Here is a 25,288-nt window from a genome sequence, read left to right on the forward strand (position 1 = left end):
GCATGGCTCAGCGTTCCTAGACGCGGAAAGTTGTGTACAGAACTGACGTCAGCGTGCGTGGGCGTGTCTAAGTAGCTCCAGAGACATCATCTCAGCGCCGACGACGCACGCGGAGCTGCACGACAACGCCTACCGACGCGCAGGTGTACTGCTGACGAAAACTTTCTGGATCCAGTCTGATGCCTGGGGGGTATTTCTAAGGTAAGGAATCTATCACTACTAATGTTTCTTACAGATATATCGTTACTGAAGGTAAGTAACTTTTGGGTCCGGTCTAACCTCCTGACCTAGGTACTTCAACCAGCAGCGAGCTCTTCGGAGCCCCTGCTGCCGTTTAATGAAGCCCTAACCAACATCCTTTTGGGCACCTGGTCGAAGGCCAGCACAGGGGCACCTGTGGCTAGGATGATTGCCCGCAACCACCGCCCGGCTCCGGGCGACCCCACTTTCCTCTCCCAACACCCCACCCCGGAAAGCTCGGCGGTCCAAGCCTCGATGTCCAAAGGTGCATAGCCCTCTAGGGAATCCAAAAAGCTGGACCATCTTGGGAAGAAGATGTTTCCTTCCTCCAGCTTGGGACTGCGGTCAATAAACACTGCATGTCTGTTGGGCCGTTACTCCCACTCTGTGTGGGATATGGTAGCGCAGGTGCTGCTCCAGTGCCCGGGGGAGGACTGGGCCGTGATCTCCCATGCAGTCGCCGAGGGGAAAGACGCAGTCAAGTTTACCATACGATGTGGACTGGACACCGCAGACACCGTTGTGGGTCTGGGGGCCAGCGAGCCGGCCAGTCCACCACCGCCCCTCTACAGCAGCCTCCAAACGCTCGTAGTCCAACCTTTCAGGGTCACAAATCGCCAGTGGGAGGCAGAATTCGCCATCACCCTCCCCACTGGCGCACCATCACGTGAGACAGGTGGGTTTTGCAGATAGTCCAAAGGGGCTACTCCCTCCCCTTCGAAACTATCCCCCAGCCATGCCACCTCAGTAATATCGAATGTCAGAGGATCATCTGGCCCTTCTCCAACAGGAGCTTTTCGGCTCTCTTGGCCAAGGGAGCCATCAAGCAAGTCCCTGCCCCAAATGTAGGTCGTGGTAGCTATTCCCACTCCTTCCTGGTGCCCAAGAAGGACAAAGGCCTGCGTCCTGTCTTAGACCTCGGGGACGTCAACCACTTCCTCCGGAAGGAGATGTTCAAAATGTTGACATTGGCTCAGGTTTTGTCTGCCCTCGACCCTGGAGACTGGATGGTAGCGTTGGAATTGCAGGACGCCTACTTCCACATTCCCGTCCTGCCGGTCCACAGGTGTTACCTACTGTTCATGGTAGGCCACTGAGCATTTTCAGTTCACCATGCTTCCCTTTGGCCTTACCAGCATCCCTCAGGTATTCACGAAAGTGATGGCAGTGGTCGCAGCTCATCTGCGCAGATCAGGGGTTCCAGTGTTCCCCTATCTCAACGACTGGCTGCTGAAGGCGGGCTCGCCCCAGGCTGTCATCTCCCACCTCCAGACTACAGCGGACCTCCTGCATTCGCTGGGGTTCACTATCAACGTGCTGAAGTCACAACTGAGTCCCTCTCAAAAGATCCTCTTTATCGGGGCGGTTTCAGACCCCCCAGGATATAGCGGCATAGATTAGCGAATTTAGCGGTACAAATATGGAAATTTAGCGGCACAAATATGGAAATTTAGCGGCATTTTTGCGGCACTTTATTTTACTTGTAATCATTTATTTTCAGCCTTAAAACATTGTAAACTGACTTAGTAGAGTATTTAACTTTGAAATAGGCTTTATAAACAGTCCAAGGGAGTTTTTTTCCTATATCCTCCTTTGTGATAACAGTCTGGAGCATAGGCTCAGTCAAGCACAATATCACAGGGAGACCCCAGAGACACCCCTGACCATGGAGACGTCAGACACCCCAGACCATGGAGACGTCATCTCCTCACCCTCTGTTCCAACAACAATGCTGTTCAAGGAATAAGTTGAAAGCACCACTGGCCCACTCAGTAATGTGGCGCTAATGGGTTTGCGTGTGACAGAAAACACTCTGGCCACTTTGCAACCACTATGTCTAGTTGCATGTAGTTACTTTCCATATAATGTTTTTTTTATTTATTCACCGCTTCCGTCCTGAGGCTGCAGCTCGAACATAAAATGCCAGAGAAAGACATTTCCAACAAAATGTTTCTCTCTTTTTTGGATCCATTTCACATGCGAACGAATGAAAGAAAGGAAAGAGGCAGTAACCGCTTGCTGAAGTCACTGTTTTCCTTCAGCAAGCTTGGACGAGGGAGCACATGGGGCTGACCCCCTGACCCACCCCCCCCCTTTCCGTCACCAGACTGCAGTTGGGACAGAAAATACCCGAGAAAGAAGACGTTTCCAACAAAATGTTCCTTTCCTATTTCAAATCGATTTAATGTGGGAACGGATGAAGGAGAGGAAAGAGAAGGTAAGAACCTCTTGCTGAAGTCATGTTTTTCCTTCAGCAAGTTTGGACGACGGGAGAGGAAAGGGAGCTCAATGGCGGGTGGGTGGTTGAAGCGCCCGCACCTCCTAGAACTTTTAAGTATTTCAGCTTCCAGGAGGAGGAAGCTTCGTCATTTCACATAAACATTATTCTGCCTATTTGAAAGTCAATGCGTACCGAGCCCAGCACTCACACTGCCTGGCTTTTTCCGAGACTCGCTAATTCTTCTTCTTCTTCCAAAGCGTATTATGGCTGTACGGCACCACCTAGTGACGGGTGCGAGTACAGCCAATAAGATGTCACCATCATTTTTGCAGCCTGCTGGAGACCTTTTTTGCGGCCAAAAGGGTGAATATCGCGGTCATCGCGCTCTTCGGCCAATTTCGCGATTATTTTGCAAATCGCGAAAAGCTGGATGGTCTGCACAATGCAGTTTCAGCCCTATCCTCTCGAACAGCGAGTCCGGGATATTCGGGCTATGATACGATCTTTCAGCCTCTATCCCGGGTTTTGGTCAGAATGACCCTGCGGCTACTGGGCCTCATGGCCTCCTGCATCCTGCTGGTGGATCATGCCAGGTGGCATATGCGGACTCTGCAGTGGGACCTAAAGTTTCAGTGGGCACAGCATAAAGGGAATCTTTCTGATTGCGTGCAGATCTCGGAGGACACTGCATGCCAATTGCAGTGGTGTCTAACGAAACAGGATTGGGTCAAGTGCAGATCCCTCTCCCTTCCCCAACCAGATTTCAAAGTGGTGACAGATGCATCGCATCTGGGGTGGGGCGGTCACATGGGAGAGGCGGAGATCAGAGGTCTCTGGTCTCCGGCAGAGTCCGGGCACTATATCAACCTTCTGGAGCTCCAGCCGATTCATCTTGCACTGAAAGCATTCCTTCCCTCTGTCCGAGGAAGAGTAGTGCAGGTGTTCACAGACAACACCACCGCCGTGTGGTACTGCAACAAACAGGGCAGGGTGGGGTCGTGGACCCTACGTCAAGAGGCCTTTTGCCACTGGACATGGCTGGAACATCAGGGCATATCCCTGGTGGTTCAACACCTGCCAGGTTCTCTGAACGCCAGGGTGGACGAACTCAGCCGCAGGTGCATGATGGATCATGAATGGTGTCTTCACTTGGAGGTGGTGCAAGGTCTCTTTCAGCAGTGGGGAGAGCCTTGATTAGATCTAAAAAGAGAACGCGCAATGTCAGCATTTCTGCGCATTGGAATTTCCAAGGCAGCACTCACTCGGCAACGCTTTTTTGTTGCGAGTGGATGTGCGGTCTTCTATACACCTTTCCGCCTATACCACTTCTGCTCCGAGTGCTTAAGAAGATCCGGCGCGACCAGGACCAAGTCATTCCTGTGGCTCTGGATTGGGCACGAAGAGTCTGGTATCCTGAGCTGTTACATCTGGCCATCGATCCTCCGATCCGACTGCCTCTTCTGTCGCAGCAGCAGGGGACGGTCCTCGACCCAAACCTGTCCAGTCTCCACCTCCTTGCATGGAGATTGAGCGGCGACAGTTGACAGCTTTCAACCTTCCTCCTGAAGTCTGTGATATTATCTTGGCAGCCAGGCGTCCCTCCACACCTGTAGATGGAATACATTTGTGGGATGGTGCACAGCAAAGGCTGTGGATCCCCTCTCTGCCCCTCTTTCTAAAGTTCTTTTGTTCCGCCTTTCTTTAGCCCTGCAGGGCTCTGCTCTGGGCGTCCCTAAGGGCTATCTCTCAGCCACCTCAGCCTTTCTTCAGCTGCCTGATCTGCCTTCTCTTATCAAGTCTCCTATTGTAAATAGATTTCTTAAGGGCATACCTCACCTCTTTCCTCCTATTGCTTTTGTAATGCCTCAGTGGGACTTGAACTTGGTCTTAGCATACTTTATATGCGCTCCCTTTGAGCCGCTACATTACTGTCCTCTCAGACTTTTAACTTTGAAAACTGCATTCCTAGTTGCCCTCACCTCTGCTAGCAGGGTGAGTGAGTTTCAGGATCTGTCTTCTAAGCCTCCCTTTTTGGCTGTTCATCCAGACAAGGTTGTCCTAAGAACCAGACCCTCTTTTCTTCCTAAAGTAGTTACTCGTTTTCATATTGGCCAATCCCTCACTTTGCCCAACTTCTTTCCGCCGCCCCATCCTTCATAAGAGGAAGAGAGGCTCCACAGTTTGGATCCAAAAAGTGCGCTATCTTTTTATCTGTAGCGCACACTCCAATTCTGGGTGGATGACCAACTCTTTGTTGGCTATGTGGGAGCAAAGAAAGGTTGGGCTGTGCAAAAATGGACCATCTCTCGGTGGGTCGTTCTTTGCATAAAAATGTGTTACTCTTTGGCAAAGAAGGAGCCTCCAGTTGGACTGTGTGCCCATTCCACCAGGGCGACGGCAGCCACTACTGCTTTGGGACGTGGTGTTCCCCTTCATGACATCTGCCAGGCAGCCACGTGGGCATCTCTGCACACGGTACCAAACATTACTGCCTGGATTCTCAAATTCAGAGAGTCGGCCGTTCTGCTCTCGGTAATAGTAATTTTTACCCCTCCGCTATCCAAAACTTTCTGTTGCACTTATTGTATTGGGCATTTTAAGTTTCAATATATATTTTTTTTATAGTTTAATGCTTAATGTATTCTAGATTTCTTTTATATTTTACATTTTATATATATATATATATATATATATATATATATATATATATATATATATATATATTTCATTTGTATATATATATATTTTTAATAAATTAAAGATAATAGTTTATAAATTATTTTAAAGTAAATATATACATATATAAAAATTATTGATTGTGTTTTTATTTTTTTAATTAAGTTTATTTGTTATATTTTGTAAAAATGTACATTACATTTAATTAAATTTGTGAAAAATAATATTAACATTTAATATCTTTAATATATTATTTTATATATATATATATATATATATATATATATTTATTTATTTAAATCGATATTTTTACATCTATATTTTTTACATTGATATTTTCGATTTAATATTTTTGTACTTACCTGTTTAGGTATTGTATTCTATATTTTTGGGGGAGAATTAGAACATCAATATTTTTTACATCAATTTTCTATCAGTGAGCCCTGGAGCTAAGGGCCATCCGCTTGGTGTTGAAAGCCTTCCTTCAATCCATCAAAGGAAGGACTGTCCAGGTGCTTACGGAACAACGCAACCTCTGTATGGTATTGCAACAAACAGGGCAGAGCGGGGTTCTTGGCCCTGTGCCAGTGGGCGCCACACATCTGGAAATGGCTGAACCCTTAATGGATTTCCTTGGTGGTGACCCACCTGACAGGATTGTTGAATGCCATGTCAGACGTGCTCAGCCATTGGCACACAAAGTTCAGGTCTTGGGCATCTGCCAAGCAGCTACATGGGTGTCTCTCCATAGGTCCCCTAAGCACGACTGTCTGGACAACCAGGTCCACTGAGAGGTGCATTTTGCCCACTTGGTTCTACAGGGCTTTTTGATTTGAGTCCATTCACTGTCCCATCTCAAAATAGGTACAGCTTTGGTATCTATTCAAAAGGTGAAGAAATTGTAGCTAGAAGTCTCTATCAAAAGAACAAATTACTTATCTTTGGGAATACTCTTTCTGGTAGAGACTCTCTCTAACTGCAGATTCCTCACCAAGGCACCCATCCTTCCCATTCTGTGAATTGACTTTAATAAGATCTAAAATCCAGATATTTGCACACTGCTCAGATTCAGTTTGGTCTTTGGGCTCTGATTCTGAGGGCACAGACGACCGTGAAAGCAACTCACATCAACACACAGAAGTGGCACCTATATAGGCTCCCCATTCATTTCATGAACAGAGTGGCATCAGTGCAGAGCTGTATGGCACCACCTACTGTCGCCAAGAGATACTACTGAAAAACGTTTCCAGATCTAGACTGACGCCTTGGAAATATTCAAAAGGTGAGGAAACTGAGGTTTGATAGAGTGTCTACGAGAAAGAGCGTTACCAATGGTGAGTAACTTGTTCTACTGAGTCGTACATTATAAACCTTGAATCTCTCAGAGTCCTAATTTTGTGTCATCTGAATCATTTAAAATTTTCAGTTTGCCATACATACTTGTATCTTAGAGAGTTGCAGTTTTAATACTGTGAAAGTAAATACACCACATAGAGTTGGTCAAGTTTTCCCACCTAATGATATACAAAAGTGATCTTAAATTATAGAGAAATAACACTGTTATTCTTTTTACAATACACAGTGTGGAAAACCCATGGAAATTAAAATGTGCAAATGTGGTGAAACGGTTGGCGGCACAAACCATATACCTGCAAAAGGATTTATTGTAGTGGAAAAGTGAGTTAAAAGCCTACTTACTTTTTGAGTACTGCACAACCTAAATTTGTTTTTCATTTGATTGTGTAAATCTTTTTTTCATACACTAATTTATAGCCAGTTTTAGATTGTATGCAGTTCAGTTACGTTTTGCTAAATCCTAAGTTCACTGCTTAAATCATTGAGCTTGATCAATGTTGAATAGGTATCAGAAATATTACGGTGAATGTAAATACCTCATAAAGATTAGAGATATTAAATTCACGCAATGTAGTTCTTCAGAATATATATGTAAAATCATCAATATTACATAAGCTTGTATTATGAAAATAGTGAAGGAACCAGTTTAGGTCAGAGCTAACATCCAGAGAGACAGAACATGCAAGTAGTTAATAGTAATGTGGCCATTCTTTTTTTAAAATTATTATTATTATTTGCTTTTTACACTGATCAGTCTCAAGTGGACCTTAGAGTGATCTCAACATAGTAAAGGTTCAGAGCAATTACATTTATACCTTAATGTATTAAAATATTTCGAGGGAGAATTCAACTGTATGGGTTAGTATGGACATGGGTGTGGATCAGTCAGATTATGACCCCGATAGAATCCATAATGATTTGTATAGAGAGGATTCAACTGTCTGGGGCCCTTATATTAAAATGCTATCTAACGCTATTGCTGCAGGTATGAACATTCCATCATCATGGAAGGTAGCTGAAATCATTTCCATCTATAAACAAGCATTGAAAATGCAATAGGTCTCGCCTTTTATGAAGTTAAAGCCATTTGCTTTGCTGTACAATACCATTAGCAAAGCAAATGGCTTTAACTTAATCAAAGGCGAGACATATTGCATTTTCAGTGCTTGTTTTTGTTGGGGAGGTACTTGGCACTATGCCTCAGGGATTTGTGCCCTAGATCACACAGACAGGTCAACCTTGGAAACTAATTAAATCACTAGTGTACTGGTTCTACGACTGACACTTTATTTAATGACCCGCTCCTACGGGTAGGATCACTGTCAAGGTCGAAGGCCTTCTGCCCTAGGGGTATTCCATCATCACTGGGGCCGTGGTCAGATTTAAAAAAAAAAAAAATGACATTAACTGGCAGGTGTAATATGTTTCATAGATTTTCTCAATATTGGCAGATAAAGAAAGAAAGGGCATAAAAGTACTTTATAAAAGATCACACAAGTTGCTTGCTTGGAAGATGTGAGTTTCATCTAGATCTCTATGGTTCCCAACTGACCCACTAGATAATATAGTTGTGGGTTTGAGGCCAAAGAGACTGCACTTGCCTCCTCTGTGAGAAGAGTAGTTGATGGCGTAGTGGCTCTGGCGTGGAAGCCACTCGCCTAGCCCCTTTGTTGGGATGGGCAAGTGCTTGTTATCCTGTCTTTGTCCTCAACCCGAAGCGAACCTAGGAATGCACAAGACTGACGGAAACAAGAGAGCACACGGGCCTGAGATGGGAACAAGAGAGTACACAGGGCTGAGAGGGTAGCAGGAGAGCACACAGGGCTGAGAGGGGAGCAAGAGAGTGCACAGGTCTGAGAGGGGAGCAAGAAAGCGCACAGGTCTGAGACGGGAGCAAAAGAGCACAGGGGGCTGAGAGGGGAGCAGGAGAGCATATGGAGCTGAGAGGGGAGCTAGAGAGCACACAGTCCTGAGACGGGAGCAAAAGAGCACAGGGGGCTGAGAGGGGAGCAAGAGAGCATACGGAGATGAGAGGGGACCTAGAGAGCACACGGGTCTGAGAGGGGAGCAAGAGAGCACACAGGCTTGAGACCGGAGCAAGAGAGCACACAGGCTGAGAGGAGGGCACATGGGTCTGAAAGGGGAGCAAGAGAGCACACAGGGCTGAGAGGGTAGCAGGAGAGCACACAGGTCTGAGAGGGGAGCAAGAGAGCACACAGGGCTGAGAGGGTAGCCGGAGAGCACACAGGTCTGAGAGGGGAGCCTGAGAGCACACAGGTCTGAGAGGGGAGCCTGAGAGCACACAGAGCTGAGAGGGGAGCTAGAAAGCACACAGGCCTGAGACGGGAGTAAGAGAGCACATAGGGCTGAGAGGGTGGCAAGAGAGCACACAGGTCTGAGAGGGGAGCAAGAGGGCACACAGAGCTGAGTTGGGAGCAGGAGAGCACACCGACCTCGACGGGGGTGGTGTTCTGGTCGTATTGGAGTCCGTTTTTATCTGCTTTAGGGACTGACCTTGATTCTGCCCTCTTTTTATCATGTTAATTGCCCCCAGAGGCTTGGTTTCTGATGGATACATCTGCCAGTGGATTTCTCACCTTGTGACTATCCCCTGCGCCAGCAGCATTCGGACATTTTTTGTAGCTCTCCACGCCGACGAGGACAACGTCACAATAGAATGGCTCTGCTTTCGGCTCCGCATGACGTCACTGGAGCCATAAGAGAGCCTTGTGGGTGAGATGACGTCCGTTCCTTTTTTTCCGCGCCGTCGACGCTAACGGTTTTCTGGGACCCTCCGTACTTGTATCGTTACTTTGTATTCTTGGCTTGATCTTCTTGTTGCCTTTTTAGAAAATGTCTTCGAGGAAGTTGAGTTTCAAGCCTTGTAGAGAGTGTGGGGGTCATATGTCAATCACTGACCCCCACAAGGACTGTGTCTGGTGCTTGTCGTCAGACCATGATGTCGAGGGTTGCTCTTGCTGTCGTAAGATGAACCCCAAGGCCTTAAAAGACAGAGAGGCTAAACTCTTTATGGCGAAGATGAGAAAGGAGAAGAGTGGTCGGAGGAGATCAAGATCAAGATCCAGGTCGAGATTGAAGTCGTCGTCTGCTCATGCTTCGAAGCCGAAGAAGCACAAGAAAAAGAGAAGACACAGCTCCCGGCGCCGTTCTGACAAGGATGCGGCTCCGAAGTCGACTTTGCCGGCTCCTCGACATCGGAAGGACTTCGTTTCAGCATCTCCTTTAAGCTCGACTCAGGTGTCTCCAGTTAGTTCGGCTTCGCCTGAGGGTATACCGGCGCATTCTCCGACGCCGGTTCATTCTCCTGTCCCCGTAGATGAAGCTCCAGTTCCTGAAGAATCTGCGGCTCCAATGGCTCCTCCGTCGGCGCCGGTTGACCTGAGTCCGGTAATGCCTCAATCGGAGATTATCCCGTGGGCCTACCCACCTTTCCCTGGCCCAGGTACAGATCCCTTGCATTATTTAAATGCGATCTATGGAATCTTCGCTAGAGCCTCGTACCCCTCTGGAGCGCCTTCGGGTCCCATGGGTCCAATGGCATTTAACCTGGGTGTTCCTCAGGCTTATGCTCAGGCTCCCTTTATGCCGTTCATGCCTGCGACTCCATCCTGGCATTTTGCGGCGCCGAGGGCATCGACACCCTATCCTTCCTCTCCGGCGCCGTCAGTTCGACCTCGCTCAACTCCGGTTGTGCCTCCAGATCCAAGTTCGACGCCGGCTCCGGATCCGTCGGAGTTGCGTTTGGTGCCGCCGCCGGCGATCCCGAGGATGAGGTCAAGGCGAGAGTTGCAGAGAATTTTGGAGGAACAGCGTTTCCAGGAGGAAGAGGCAATGGAGGAAGGTGAGCTTGAGGAGTCTGAAGAATTGTTTGAGGGGTTGAAGGAGGTATTGGATTGGATACATCCCCAGAGTGGGAACTTTCTCCACCTACAGATGCTCCTTCTAAGGATGTGGCTTCTTACCACACAGAATTTAGGAAAGCAGCAGAGCTTTTAGATCTGCAACTTCCAACAGCTGAACTTAAGTCTAACATTCTTACTGAGGTACTGCATTCTCCTTCTACAGTGGTAGAGCCATTATTGCCCTTTAATGATGCCATCACTGAGCCGGTGTTGGAAGTGTGGCGTAAGCCCTTTTCAGCTCTAGCAGTGTCGAAGTTTGTCGCTAGGAGGTACAGGACGGCTCCAGGAGACCCGGATTTCCTTTCATCTCATCCTTCTCCTGAGAGCCAGGTGCTGCAGGCTGCTTGTTCCAAAAAATCATCTGGGGCCTTTCCTCAAGTCCCTGGGGACAGAGACTCTAAAAAGCTTGAGCAATCTGTTAAAAAGGTATTTTCTTCAGCAAGTATGGCCCTAACGTCCACGAATGCCACTTGTCTTGGGTCGTTACATCCATGCTCTTATAAATTCAGCGAAGCAGCTTGTTCCAAAATTGCCTGAAGAGGACAGTCTGACTTTTAATGAAGTTTTGGCAGATACTCAGACTGCTGCAAGCCAAGTTATGCAGAGTGGTCTGGACACTGCGGACTCGGTTGCTAGAATCATGAGCTCTTCTATTGCTACGAGGAGAAGTGCTTGGCTCCGGTCATCGGAGTTCTCTCCTGATGTGCAGGCGACTCTTCTTGACCTCCCTTTTGATGGCTCCAGGCTGTTTGGTGAGAAGGCCGTAGAGGTTCAAGGACAGCAAGGCCACCGCAAAGTATTTGGGCCTGCAGGTGCAGCCTAGGGGCTACGGCTACAGAAGATTCCGAGGTTTTGGAAGGTCGTCCGACCTACAGGCAGCCTCAGCAGCAGCAACAGCAGCAGAATCCTCTGTATCAGACCTACAGAGGCAAGAACAGAGGACGTCCACGAGGTCCTCAGCCCTCCTCCTCCTCCTCCTCTACCTCCCCCCTATTGCCAATACAGCAAAGCAGCCCTAGATCCACCATCCTGGATCATATGGGTCCTGTGGGGGGTCGGCTTACCCACTTTCTACAAGATTGGGAATCGGTCACTTCGGACCTTTGGGTTCTAAATCTTGTGGAAAATGGGTATGCCCTTCCCTTTCGGGAATTTCCTCCAAATTACCCTCCTTGCCAAGGAGCATGTTCGGAGGACCATCTTCTACTTCTGCAGAAGAATGGGCCCGATTCACAGAACTAACCTAAGACAAAATCCTAAATGTACTACTTTTGGTATTCACAGAAGTTAGGATGTTGTCTTAAGTTTGTCTTAAGACAGACTTAAGACAGACTTAAGTTAGGATTTTGTCTTCAGTTTGTCTTAAGTTTGTCTTAAGACAAACTTAAGACAAAATGCTAACTTCTGTGAATACCAAAAGTAGTAAGTTTAGGATTTTGTCTTAAGTTAGTTCTGTGAATCGGCCCGAAGTCATTACATTGCTAAAGAAAGGTGCGATAGAGGTGGTTCCAGAGCGGGAGAGGGGTCAGGGAGGCTACTCCCGGTATTTCCTGATTCCCAGAAAGGATGACAGGCTATGTCCAATCCTGGATCTCAGGATCTTGAACCTTTTTCTGAAGCAGGAGAAGTTCAAGATGCTCACCCTTACGCAGGTTCTTCAAGCGCTGCAACAGGAGGACTGGATGGTGTCCATCGACTTGCAGGATGCGTATTTTCATATTCCTATCCTGAAGTCGCACAGTAAGTGTCTACGTTTTACGGTAGGGTCGCAACACTATCAGTTTGGGGTTCTCCCGTTTGGACTTACTACTGCACCTCGATTCTTCACCAAGTTGATGGCAGTGGGGGCAGCCCATCTCAGGAGATTGGGGATTCCAGTTTCCCCTATCTGGACGACTGGCTTCTCAAAGCGGAGTCGCCAGAGAAGGTGCTTCATCATCTGCAGATGACAACCCAGCTGTTGTTCAAGTTGTGTTTCTCAATAAACGTGCCCAAATCTCACCTGGTGCCCTCCCAGCACAACCTGTTCATAGGGGCGGTACTGGACACTACTGTGTGTTGAGAATTCCCACCTCCACAAAGGATTATCAACATTCAGGAAATGATCCCTTTATTCTACAATGGTGCGGTTGTTCCAGTCCTGAAGGTCTTTTGCCTGCTCGGTCTGTTTGCTTCTTGCTTCCTGCATTCTGCTGGTCAACCATGCATGCTGGCACATGAGGGCACTCCAGTGGTGCCTCCGCAGGCAGTGGTTTCAACACAATGGGGATCTCAGGGAGTCGATCTAGATCTCCAGAGACACTGCAGCAGATCTGTCTTGGTGGAGCGTGGAGGGCAATCTGTCTCAAGGAAAGCCCTTTCATCTTCCTCCATCGGTGGCCACAGTGATAACGGATGCCTCTACCCTAGGGTGGGGTGCTCATCTGGGGGATCTGGAGATCAAGGGTCTTTGGTCTCCAGAGGCAAGGTTGCTTCACATCAACATTCTGGAATTGAGGGCGATACATTTGGCGCTCAAGGCCTTCCTCCCCTCCCTTCGCGGTCGGTCAGTTCAGGTCCTGACGGACAACACTACCATGATGTGGTATGTCCACAAGCAGGGAGGAGTAGGGTTGCATCGTCTCTGCAAAGAGGGTCTGCGTCTCTGGTCCTGGGTTCAGGACCACCAGATTTGTCTGATGTCAAATCATCTGGCCGGAGTTCTGAACGTGCGTGCACACAGTCTCAGTCGGCAGTTCTCCGCTGACCACGTGTGGAGGATTCATCCAGAGGTGGAACTCCTCGGGTGGACCTGTTTGCCACTCACGAGAACGTTCACTGCCCGTCATTCTGCAGTCTCCAGTATCCGATGCAGGGAGCTTTGGGGGACGTGTTTCAGTTGAGTTGGGGCTCACAACTCCTTTACGCATTTCCTCCCATACCCTTGATTCCTCGGGTTCTGAGGAAGATTCACCAAGACCGGGGCCAAGTCATATTGATCGCCCCGGATTGGCCAAGAAGGGTGTGGTACACATATCCACGTCACCTCTCGTCGCACCCTCCGCTCCGTCTCCCTCTCAGGGCAGACCTCCTCTCGCAGTCGCAGGGGAAGGTTCTACACCCCCAACTCAACCAAGTCTATCTATTCCTACAGGTGGTCCAAATTTGTCGAATGGTGTGGAGAGAAGTCTATTGACCCTTTGAGGGCTCGTTTATCGGACATCCTTCAGTTTGCTCTCTCTCTAGCCCAGCAGGGCTTTGCTGTGGCTACTGTGAAGGGCTATTTATCGGCATTGTCGGCGTTCCTTTGCTTGCCGGATCAGCCGTCCTTGTTCAAATCACCCCGTTTGTTAAGGTTCATTAAGGGCCTTACTAACAAGTTTCCGCCCACTCCCTTTATTGTGCCTCAATGGGACTTAAATCTTGTCTTAACCTACTTGATGGGGTCTTCCTTTGAGCCCTTGCACAAGTGTCCCTTGAGACTGTTGTCCTCTAAGACAGTTTTTCTTGTAGCCATTACCTCGGCAAGGAGGGTAAGTGAGCTTCAAGCTCTGAGTTCGAAACCCCCGATCTTGACCATTCATGCTGAAAGGATGGTACTCAGGACCAGGGCTGCTTTTCTGCCTAAGGTGGTAACTCCCTTCCATTACCCTTCCTACCTTCTATCCTCCCCCTCACCCTTCCAAGGAGGAGGAGCGGCTTCACCGCCTGGACCCTAAAAGGGCGGTGAGTTTTTACCTCGATAGGACTAAAGACTTTTGTGTGAATGACCAGCTCTTCATTGGCTTCGTTGGTCGCAGGAAAGGCAGAGCCGTGCACAAGCGCACTCTTTCCAGGTGGATTATCTTGTGCATCAAGATCTGTTACTCTTTGGCTGGTAAGGAACCCCCAGAGGGTATTAGGGCTCACTCTACCAGAGCAAAATCTTCTACTTCTGCCTGTCTAGAGGTGTTCCTATGGAGGACATTTGTAGAGCGGCAACTTGGGCCTCCCTCCACACTTTCGCAAAGCATTACTGCTTTGATTCCGAGGTGAGGAGGTACAGACATTTTGCGCGCTCCGTCCTGCAGGACTTTTTGGTCTAAAAGGGTGGACACCCTCCTCCGGGAGTGGGGACTGCTGTGGTACTCTATTCACAAGGTGAGGAATCCACTGGCAGATGTATCCATCAGACGAACAAGTTACTTACCTTCGGTAACGCTTTTTCTGGTGGATACAGTATCTGCCTGTGGATTCTTCACTGACCCACCCGCCTCCCCGTTGTCGCCCTTGAATACCTTCAAAAGTGACAATGTTATAATGTCTTTCCGTTACTTTCATAGGAAGTGTATTATTTTATTTGCTTTCCTGCATTAATTTCACACTATGTGTATTGGTTTAAGTACTGTGTATACTTTTATATTTGTTGTCAGTCCGCCCGTATGCCTCGAAGGCACGGAAAAAAGGGCGGAACTGACGTCATCACGCCAATGAGGCTCTCCTATGACTCCGGTGACATCATGCGGAGCCGGGAGCAGAGCCATTCTATTGGGATGTCGTCCACGTCGGCGATGACGAGGACGAATGCTGCTGGCGCAGGGGATATTCACAAGGTGAGGAATCCGCAGCAGGTACTGTATCTACCAGAAAAAGCGTTACCGAAGGTAAGTAACTTGTTCTTCTGTGTTTATTCCTGGAACGCACGTATGCCTAATATTGCACTGTATGGCGTCTCTGCAGGAGTAACTCCCACCAACACCCCCCATCACCACCGAACTCCCCTCTCCTCAGCCCGCTCATTAATAAAAACACTGGCAGAGAGCAGCCGGCTTACCATACAGGAAGCTGAGGCGTAGGAGCAGCATGTGTAAAGCGGGGATCAGCCAGCCCCATGTTGCCCCCATGCCCTCGGCTCCGGCCGAACTGTGCGAGTCCTCGCCGCCTTCCCTCGGACGTTCGCAGTGGGTGAATCCAAATCACAGGGGCAGTCTGAGCCGTGGAGAAGCAAGCTCTGTGTGCTGCCGCTGCTAAACTCTGAGCTTGCCAAACTTCGCTAGAGCCCGCCTCCGCCTCTCCCCGCACTCTTTCCTCTGTCGCAATTAAATCAGCCTACACATGCACGGCTCCAGTGACCTGCAAGTGGCAAAGACGGCAGGCTTTAAAAAAAAAAAAAAAAAGAGGTTTGGCATCTACTAGGCGTCAATATCTGTTATGTTAAGAAAAAAAAACGAGTCGGCCGAGTCGCGTGGGATAAGACAAGTGCGGTACCTCAAAGGCAGCCATGTGTTAATGTTCGCATTTCGCTCTTTCACTTTAAATGAAAGCGCGATGCGAAAATAAACACACCACTGACTTTGCCTAAGCCTAATGAGAAGAAAAAAGTGTGTAGGGAGTAGTGAAGGAGAGAGTGTCACACCGCCTGTAAACGATCTAATCCCGGTGGGCGGGGCCAAAAGGAGACACAGCGGCAACAAGGAGGGACTAAGAAGCCTCCTTTACAATCAGAAGCCAGCGTTTTGGATGGAAGATGACGCTACCCAATTAAAAAGACGGGTGGGGCTTCAAGTCCTCTTCCGAAACCAGATTGATTTCAAGAAGCTCTCGGATGCCGAGAGCAGCGCATGCTCGCTGCTAAGACCAGCCGAGACCTAAAAAGGGTGACAGAGCTACCCCAGCCAACTATAGACCAACAAGGCTCATTGATTTCTTGCAGCATAGATTTTGTAAGCAGGTACTGCCTAGGATTCAGGATTGGATCCCAGGGTCCCCTATACTGACCGACTTTCAGGCTGGCTTTCGTGCTAGTATTAGTACACGGGACCAGGATTTTCGTTTTTTGTGCATTTATTGGAAGGATGTGGCCATCAAAGGCAGGAAGGTATATGTGGCCTTTGTCAACTTACTGTCCGCATTTGACCTAGTACCCCAAGCTAGTCTCTGGAGAGTACTGAAAGAGATGGGTCTACCTTGCAATCTTTTAGACATTCAAATTTAATTACATTTTTCAAACATCGCCCAAGTTAGGTTGGGGGCGAATAACCAATCAAATGAGCAATTCCCAATCCAACGTGGTGTGAGACAGGGATGTGTGTTAGCGCCCACTCTTTTTCTCTCTTTATCAACGGGGTGGTAGATTTTTTAGATTGGGATGTGTGTGATGCCTCTAAAATAGGCGAGAGAAGAGTGCCCTGCCTTTTCTTCGTCGATGATACCCTACTAATCTCCGAATCCCCGCAAGGTCTCCAGCAACTCTTGACCGACTTTACACAGTCCTGTAATGTCTGGGGCCTGGTCCTAAATGAGGCCAAAAAAAAATATGATTTTTTTCAAGAGGGACTGCAAAACTATCAAAAAGACACTTGTATTGTTGCAAGGATCCTGCTCATACACAGAACAGTGCACAGAGACCTAGGACATCAGTGAATTGTGGTGTTCCAGAAACTCACCTCAGTACCTAGAGAACCCCAACTAGCTAGCATCAGTGTCACATTAGCTCTTCGCCCTATAGCAAAGCAACCAATGATTAGACAACCTAGAACATGCGACTTAGTACAAACTCAGGAATGGTGGGAAGTGAGAACACTATTTTGTTATACTCTCATACCAGTCCACAATAGTGGTAAAGAAGAGACACGGTAAGGTTAAAATATTTATTTTAACGACGTTTTAACACCCTCCCTTTACAGGAACTATGGGGCATATTATCAAGGGGGTTTATCTCCGCTTTTTTGGCTTTAAAAGCCAAGAAAGCGGAGATAAAATTATCTCCCTATTACCAAGCTGTCGCTAACACCAGTTAGTGACAGCTAATAGGAGATAGCGACCATCTTGGGCCCCGCTTTGCATGTCAGTGATATTTATCACTAATGACATGCAAAGTGGGCGTGCCAAGATGTTAGCGACTGGAAACAGTCGCTAACATCGCTATCTCCTATTACCAACTTTTGGAGATATTCGCGCTAAGCGCGAATATCTCCAAAAGCTAACACCTGCCCTGAGCAGTTCTTCACCATCTTATCCAATGGGAGGTGGATAACATGGCTAAGAGCATTTGCTCGATAATGCATGAATATCGCTGACTTTTCAGCGATATTCATGCATTGCGGCCGTTTTTTATCGCATTTGCGATAAACCTTGCTAATAGCAAGGTTTATCTGCGATAAAAATCACCGATGTGCGGCGATAATTTTTGTCTCTAAACAAGTTAGAGACAAAACTTATCGCTAGTTGTTGGTAATATGCCCCTATGTTTATAAACTAAAGAAGGTCTCTTGGGCTTGTTTGGGGGACCCCATTACCTTTCCGCTCAGTAAGAGTAAATTACACCTGGATCAGCATAGGCTCTCTGCATCCCTGGAAACGGAAATCTTCCAAGTGTGTGAAATCATGGCGAGTGTGAAATACTAAAGGCGCCAGAATCTTAGTTGGCTCACAGCTGAGAAAATGTTGTGTCTAGAAAGCGGTACTTAAACATGCCGAAAAACAGCTACCATGTTTTGATAATCTTGATGGCTTCAGCACTCACTGTGCAGACTATGGACACGATGTAAGTCTAGAGATGCGAAAACAAAAACCCTTTCTTATGTGCAGACCTTCGTGAAGGCTGACTTACAAAAACAGCTATGCAGTGTCGTGTGCGAAGGCAGCAAAAGGTAAAATGGCGTTTAAACTTCTAATAAGCCATGCTAACATAACATGTGCGCAAAGCAGGCATCGGGCCATAATACACCCTCCCTTGATCGGGGAACGCACAATAAAGGGGGCAAGATTCATAGAAGGCAGAGTTCAAGTTCAAATGAGACAGAACCAAGTTCAGGAATTTTGCCAAACTTGATAATTGGGAGTAAAAATCCGAATTAAAAAGTAACCAAGTCAATGAAAATAATCACAGGTGGCCATTGTGTGAATAAAACCTTAAAATGATGAAAAACATTAAGGCATTAGAGAAAATAAAATTCACAAGTGCAGTACGTGTCTATGAAGCAGAAAATGTCACACCTCAATCCAACAGTGTATAGGCACCGTACGTTGCAACTGCCTCCAACAGGAAGTCATTGTCATCATCCATGAACATTTCAGCCATCCAATTAAGCAATGGAAATGAACATTCATGTTCTCCAACTGCCGGGGCCTCTAGTACCATCAGAGGACAAATCAGGGTTACTTCGAGATAACTGCGTGCCAGAAAGTTATCGGCTGCAGTCCATATGTTCCAATTTCCTAGAACCCCATGAGCCGCTGTGCAGGCCATAATACCGAAACCAGAACAATCTATTTCATGAGCAACTAAGGGACTCATTAGTAGATTAAAATCCAGTTCAGGAGACACCGTGTTGGAGAGACACAAATCCAGGGCCCATTCAATTCCACAATCCAGACAATGGAAAACAGGCTATACACAAGTAAGTAGCAAAACCGGAAGGATAAACCATACGCCACACTCAGAGTCGCCAGAGGCAGCGATCCATCGTATTGTAGCATCCGGTTACGAAGCTGCAACAGCCGGTGTAGATCATCGTGGGGCACAGACTGTGCATCCATTCTGAAGTAAACAAATCAACAGCAGCACACCTGCTCCCAAAGCAAGAATTAACGGGAAACTGCCGAAGATACTCGAAAAAATCGAATGAAAAAATGCCAGGATCACACCAAATATAGTTTGGAATGAGGTCACAAGGCCAGAACTTACTACTTTAAAAAAGTGCCCCAGTCCCGTGGTTGACGAGGCATTAAAGATTGTGTGAATCAAAACACCGAAATGCAGGGGCAGGTCGGTATTTAATAAGGCATGTACCTCAGTACGGTTGTTTGCAACGTGAAGGACGAATGTTTCACACGCAGATGTAAGGGCGACCTCTTTTTGTGACAAAAGAGCTCTTATTCTACACATCTTGTTGAACTCCGCTTTCAAGGTCGGAATAGAAGGCCAAATGGAAACCTCGAGTCTCCCATGTGGAGGAGGAAACAGGACATTCTCACAGCAAACCACACGTTTTGAAACCGTAACGATATACGGAATACCAGCAAGCATACCACAGCAATCTTCATTATTTAATAACAAATAACTACCGTTTGCTAACAACGTAAAAGTTGGTGTAATAGCCGGGGCGGAAGTGCCTTTCAAAACACATGCAAGATTAGGTGCTGTAATATTACAAGAACCGTGCAATTGCAGATCCCTACAGACTAAAGAGTGATCTGGTGTGGAAGTGCAATCTTCACCTTTTAAATAAACTTCTTTCCCTTCTCTCAAGCACCTATATTCAAACGAGAGATTCCACACTTCATATAGAAAGGCGCTTCCTAAAGGTTCTAATCGACCTATGGCATAGTGTTTCATGCAGGACTCAAATTTAAACAGAGGGAAAGGTAGAGTTATTAACCCATGGATGAGCCAAACTGCGGAATTTGACTTGGCCACTGAAAATGGTAATGGCTCCAGTTTTTCAATATGCAGCAGTGGTAACGTAGCATCTTTCATTGACATAAATTGTTGTTTAACAGTCAAATTAAAAGGCAAAAATAACGATGTCGTGTTCATGTAATCCCAAAGCACCCGTCCAGATTTTAACGTTTGAAGAGTCCAAGCAAACAGCATAATAGAATGCAATTGATTTTGTCCATGGTACAGAACTGCAACGTCTTCTTGTACTATATCAACAACAGATGAAACAATATTATCTAATGTGTAAATACAGGAAGAAAGGGTGTTAATGCTATTATCTACAACGGCAAGGACTTTCTCTAAATTGACCTGATCAATGGCTCTAAGTCTAGAAGCAGCTTCAATCTGGGACATTTTCCAAACTTTGTTGTAAACAGCATATATCCATTTTTTCGATCTGCCTGTTGCAGGCCCTTTTACAAAATCATTTAAATCGACGGCGTCAGTCAGTTTGGACAAATGCAGTTTAACTGACGCCAAGGTAGAGTGTTTGAGCCAACTCTAACACAATTTACCTACAGAATAGGTGGTGACTGAATATTGACTTAAAAAAAAATGGGGATCTACTCTAACCTCTGTATAACCAGGGGTCAGACCTAGAAAATGGTGCTGGCAGGAATCTGCTCTTCTTTACCATAGCAACCAGCCTTCGGGATTAATGCTGGAAACATTAAAAGTGGAATTTCTCAACAGGGCTTGTAATTCACTTAGGGAAGTGCTGATGTAATTAGTCCAATGGGGATATTCACCCAAATCAGGAAATGAAGGAGCATTATATTTTTTAGAAGTAGCCAATCCAAAGCAGGTGGTTTGTGAAATAGTGACATTCAGAAACAACATATGGTTCGGGATGAGACACGCACGATGCAAAGCCTCTGTGCCTTGCACTTGCCAACTTTTGGAACCCCAAACAGATTAAAGATACACAGTATCCTTCCACAGTTCATAGCCCTCAACAGCCAACTGGTCAATAAAGGATTTGGAATACAGTAATTTAGTGTGGGTAAGTCTAACCTTGGAAGAGGACTTCTCAGTCATCTTAATGTAAAATGCATTAGGGTTTGATTGATTAAAATCGGTAAAATAAGGAAAAAAATTCAAAAGTGTTTTTGAACTGCCTTCCACTGGTGCGGGACAGTGTTCCCACTGTGTGCAGTTAACCACATTCCTAAAAGAACTTGTTTTATGCAGGAAGTGATGGCCAAAGTGCTGGTAACAAAACAAATCACCATAGTTTGCAGACTCTAAATATAAATCTTCAGCATGGAAAGCAGCATAATATTTCAAATCAGAAAATAAAGCCTCTACGGCCTGGACGTCCTAATCATCAGAGCGAATATTCTGTTTAACCACATCCCCCATAGAAACACGGAGTACATTGGGAACATTAATAACCTCTGTGGGCCCATGAATTTGGAACTTTACAGCATCCCATACAATCCCATCTACAAAGGGCCAAGCAGTTATATTCATAAATGTCTGGTCCCTCTTCATGATGTGTGAAGGGGAGTGGGGAGCCAAAGTCCCATCAATTAGTCTAATTGAAGTTCTTCCTTGAACGTAGTGTCCGTTAACAAAACGAAAAAAATACACCACAAATCCGATGGACATGAATAAAAATATTGAAAAAAACACCAGCCAAATGTAAGTCCAAGGGGGAATCAATTTTTTTTTTAAACCAAGTAGCAAAAATCGAGACTTTTGAAGGGGACTTAGATATTGTCGAGACAGTGTCAAATGAAAAGCGGGATTGATTAGCCACACAGGTCTCCAAATCAGGCATAGACAAGTCAGTGGGGTAAGTATATTCAGTATCATCAAGAGGATCACCAGCAGGTGTATTCAATAAAGGATTTCCAACTGTTTCAGGTGTCATACTATAAAGAATCGGCCACCCTGTATAGTTTGACATTGTAAATGGAGATGTACCTGTTCCCCTTTCGCCCAGGAAGAGGAGGTAAAATGACTGTTCTTGTACCCTGCACACCAAGCACTGGAACTGGAGCTCGATAGGAGGGACCGAACTCCTTCTTGTTGTCGATCTTCTCCCGGACCAGTTCTCCAACTTGGGGTAGCCAGCCAACTACCGGAATCTGCAACGCAGCATCAGATGTGGAGGGCAAATGTTCCTTTGCAAGACTGTCTTTGGTCTTTTGTTGGTTCTGCAAAACATTACAATGTTCATCTACGTCAAAGGATGCGGCTGCCGCCACCATGTCTAGACCATCAAGGCCCGGAACAAACATTTTGATGCCAAAGAGCATTTCGTATGGGGTCCGCCCACCCAGAGACCTTCTAGGGAAATTATTTAATGCACATTGAACGCTATTGAGGTGGGTAAGCTAATCTCGGCCAGTACCTATTTATTTATTTAGTGTATTTTGTATAGCGCTGCCCGGTGAGCCAGAATTAGGGCCTTGAATTCGGCTCTTTTTTGGATTGGAAGCCAATGGAGTCTTCGCCGGTATGGTGTAATGTGCTCGCGAAGGGAGATGCCGCAGACCAGCCGGACTGCAGCGTTCTGGACCGTCTGGAGTCGATGACAGAGGCCAGAGGCAAGACCAATATAAAACCTTCACTGTCAAGGATTGCTTTAAGTCACGTTTCATCCGCTCCACAACTGAATTACCCTCAGGCCTGTATGGAGACAAAAATTTGACTTGGACCCCCAAAGAACTCATGGCATCCTTGTATGCCTTAGAGGCAAACGCTGGACCCTGGTCCGAATGGAAGGTGCCACATGCAAAAACTCCCACAAACACACGCAAATTCCTTATGACAGTTCTGGAATCAGCACTCCTTTGAGGCCACAGCCACACAAAGCGTGTGCAAGAATCAACTGCTACTAAGATGTACTTATATGAAGTATCAGATGAGAAAGGACTGCAGTGATCCAAATAAACACACGCGATTGGTTTATTAGATATGTACAACTGTGTCTGTGGCAGGCGTGCAGCAGTAGAAGGCTTAATCTGCGGACAAACGTCATATTTAAGGACATAATCACGTGTTTGTTTGTACAAACCCCGCCACCAATACCGTTGCTGGAGAAGAGATACAGTTGCTGACACGCCGGCATGCGATGAAGCCATCCCAGCGTGTGCTGCTGTAATCAAAGTCTGTCCGCGTTGGGTATTAACCTGTCACCAACGTCGTTAATTCTCACATAAGGAACTTTATCAGGGCTTAAATGATAAGAGTATTTAGAAGGGAAACCTCTAGAGTAATTACCTCCCTTCTCTGTTGCAGCAATAGCTGACAAGATATCATCATCAATCTTACTTTTGGAACGTGTAACTGCTGCCACTGCGTATGTTGCAACTGCTGTCTTCGCAGCCTCATCTGCAAGACTGTTGCCAACAGAGTGAACTCCAACATGCTGGTGACCCAGAGTATGAATTACAAACACGAGTGGCAATCGTTCTTTAAGTTCAGCCACTCGAACTCAGATCATTTTATGTTTTATTGTGCGACCCTTGGAATCATGATAAACATTTTGAGTCCAAAAGGGTAGATTGTCATTGTATGATTGAACACAGTAGTAAGAGTCACTTACAATAAGAGTAGTCACACTTGGATCTGCGTACTCCAATGCTAGCATCAGTGCACGAAGCTCTGCCAATTGGGTGGTACAGTCCCCTAATGTCTGTGTATGCACGACATCGGACTTGAATTCACCATCCACCATAGTACCAACCACAATTGCGCAGGCCGAAGAATACCGTGCTTTGAAACCATAGCCGCTTGCGCGCTTCCGTCAGTGTAAATGATACAACGGAAATCCTCAAGTGGCCGCATGGTCAGAGGAGCAGGATGAACAAATTCATACTGCAAGAACTCTTGTGTTTGCAGAGAGCAGTAAAAAATGAACGTGACATCCGGGGATGTCAAGGACGTGGCCCATTGTATCCACCAAGGGTGCAAAGCTTTGGAATTTGGTACCCTGGCTTTCTTCACTGCCTCCAAGGCAGGATACGGGGTAACAACCAAAATGCGCTTTCCCTGCGACAGTGCACGTTCCTTAAGAATCCCCATCTGCACTGCTGTCAAAACTTTTACCACAGTGGAAAATCCCAACTCAGCCGAAGTGTACACGTGCGACTTATAAGCGATAGGGACTGTGTCACCCTCATTAAAAGTGAGGTACGTGAAACCCACCGCCCCTGGCACGATTCTTATCACCAGGTTGGAGTGGTTGTCACGAGTCAACAAGAATTTAGATTCTAGAAGATCAGCCTGCAAAGATTGCAAGATGTCTGAATGTTCAGGCAGCCAGCACAATTTGGAGAAAGTAGGTTGTATCAAAGCATAAAGTGGTTTGATACGCTGGGCATATTCAGGAATGTAGGTACGCCCGAAATTTAAAAAGCCCAGTAAAGATTCAAAAAAGAAGAAAAAGACGGTTGACTATATAGTTCTGCACCTCGTGCCAGTTCTGAAATCCAATGTCCCACGCAAAAAGCCCTGGTATCAACCATCTATTGTTGCCACTGTGCTCCAGATCCTCCAAATTATAAATATTCAGGCGTGCGTAAGGGAAAGAAGTCCAAAGATCACTAGATAGATTTTGATAAAGTTTCCTTCATTTCATTTTCAATAATGAGAGTTCTTTACAGTTCAACCAATGCGTTTCGTTCTCCATATGAGAACTTCATCAGGGCTTCAAAGTCGTGAAATGCCGTATTTGTATGTTGCATAAAAGAAATCAGTTTAAATCACGATTACTCATGAGAGAGTGCGGTCGATTCCAGGTAGCGATTCCCAAGAGGGAATATCTTGTACTTAAGTGCTGTAGAATTGCAGAAGACCATCAGAAGTGTAGGAAGATCCTTGCAATAATAGTACGTATGTCAGTATCGGGTTGCCAGAAAGATAAAAAGGTTTATAGACTTTCTTGGCGGGTTCTATCCAATCCAAAATAAGAGAAGCACCCCTCGTAATTAAGAGTGGAATCGACACACTATTTAAAAGAAATGTCCTTATGCAGGTCCATTGAATTATAAGGGGAAATGTTCCCATCGGCTATAGTATGCCTTAACGCACCAAACGCAAGTTTTTGCGGAAAGTACTATTATTGCAAGGATCTTCCTACACTTCTGATGGTCTTCTGCAATTCTACAGCACTTAAGTACAAGATATTCCCTCTTGGGAATTGCTACCTGGAATCGACCGCACTCTCTCATGAATAATCGTGATTTAGACTGATTTCTTTTATGCAACGTACAATACGGCATTTCACGACTTTCAAGCCTAGATGAAGTTCTCATATGGAGAACGAAACGCGTTGGTTGGACTGTAAAGAACTCTCATTATTGAAAATGAAATAAAGGAAACTTTATCAAAATCTATCTAGTGATCTTTGGACTTCTTTCCCTTACGCACGCGCGAACATTTATAGCCCAGTAAAGATTGTAGTTTCTTCAGTGTTGTGGGAGCTCGCAAATGTGCGCTTTTCTCCAGGAAGTGAGG

At 46.4% G+C, this 25,288-nt stretch overlaps 1 protein-coding gene across 1 annotated transcript in view; it reads left to right on the forward strand.

Annotated features, from left to right (window-relative positions):
- LOC144783414 (E3 ubiquitin-protein ligase rnf213-alpha-like) overlaps positions 1-25,288 on the forward strand; it is a 2,376,820-nt gene that overhangs the window by 1,566,927 nt on the left and 784,605 nt on the right. Inside the window, exon 28 of the mRNA XM_078662402.1 lies at positions 6,720-6,814. Coding sequence (XP_078518528.1) covers positions 6,720-6,814 — 95 coding nt within the window. The remainder of the gene's footprint in view (positions 1-6,719; positions 6,815-25,288) is intronic.

This window comes from Lissotriton helveticus, chromosome 9 (assembly GCF_964261635.1).
Source record: "Lissotriton helveticus chromosome 9, aLisHel1.1, whole genome shotgun sequence".
Classification (NCBI taxonomy): domain Eukaryota; kingdom Metazoa; phylum Chordata; class Amphibia; order Caudata; family Salamandridae; genus Lissotriton; species Lissotriton helveticus.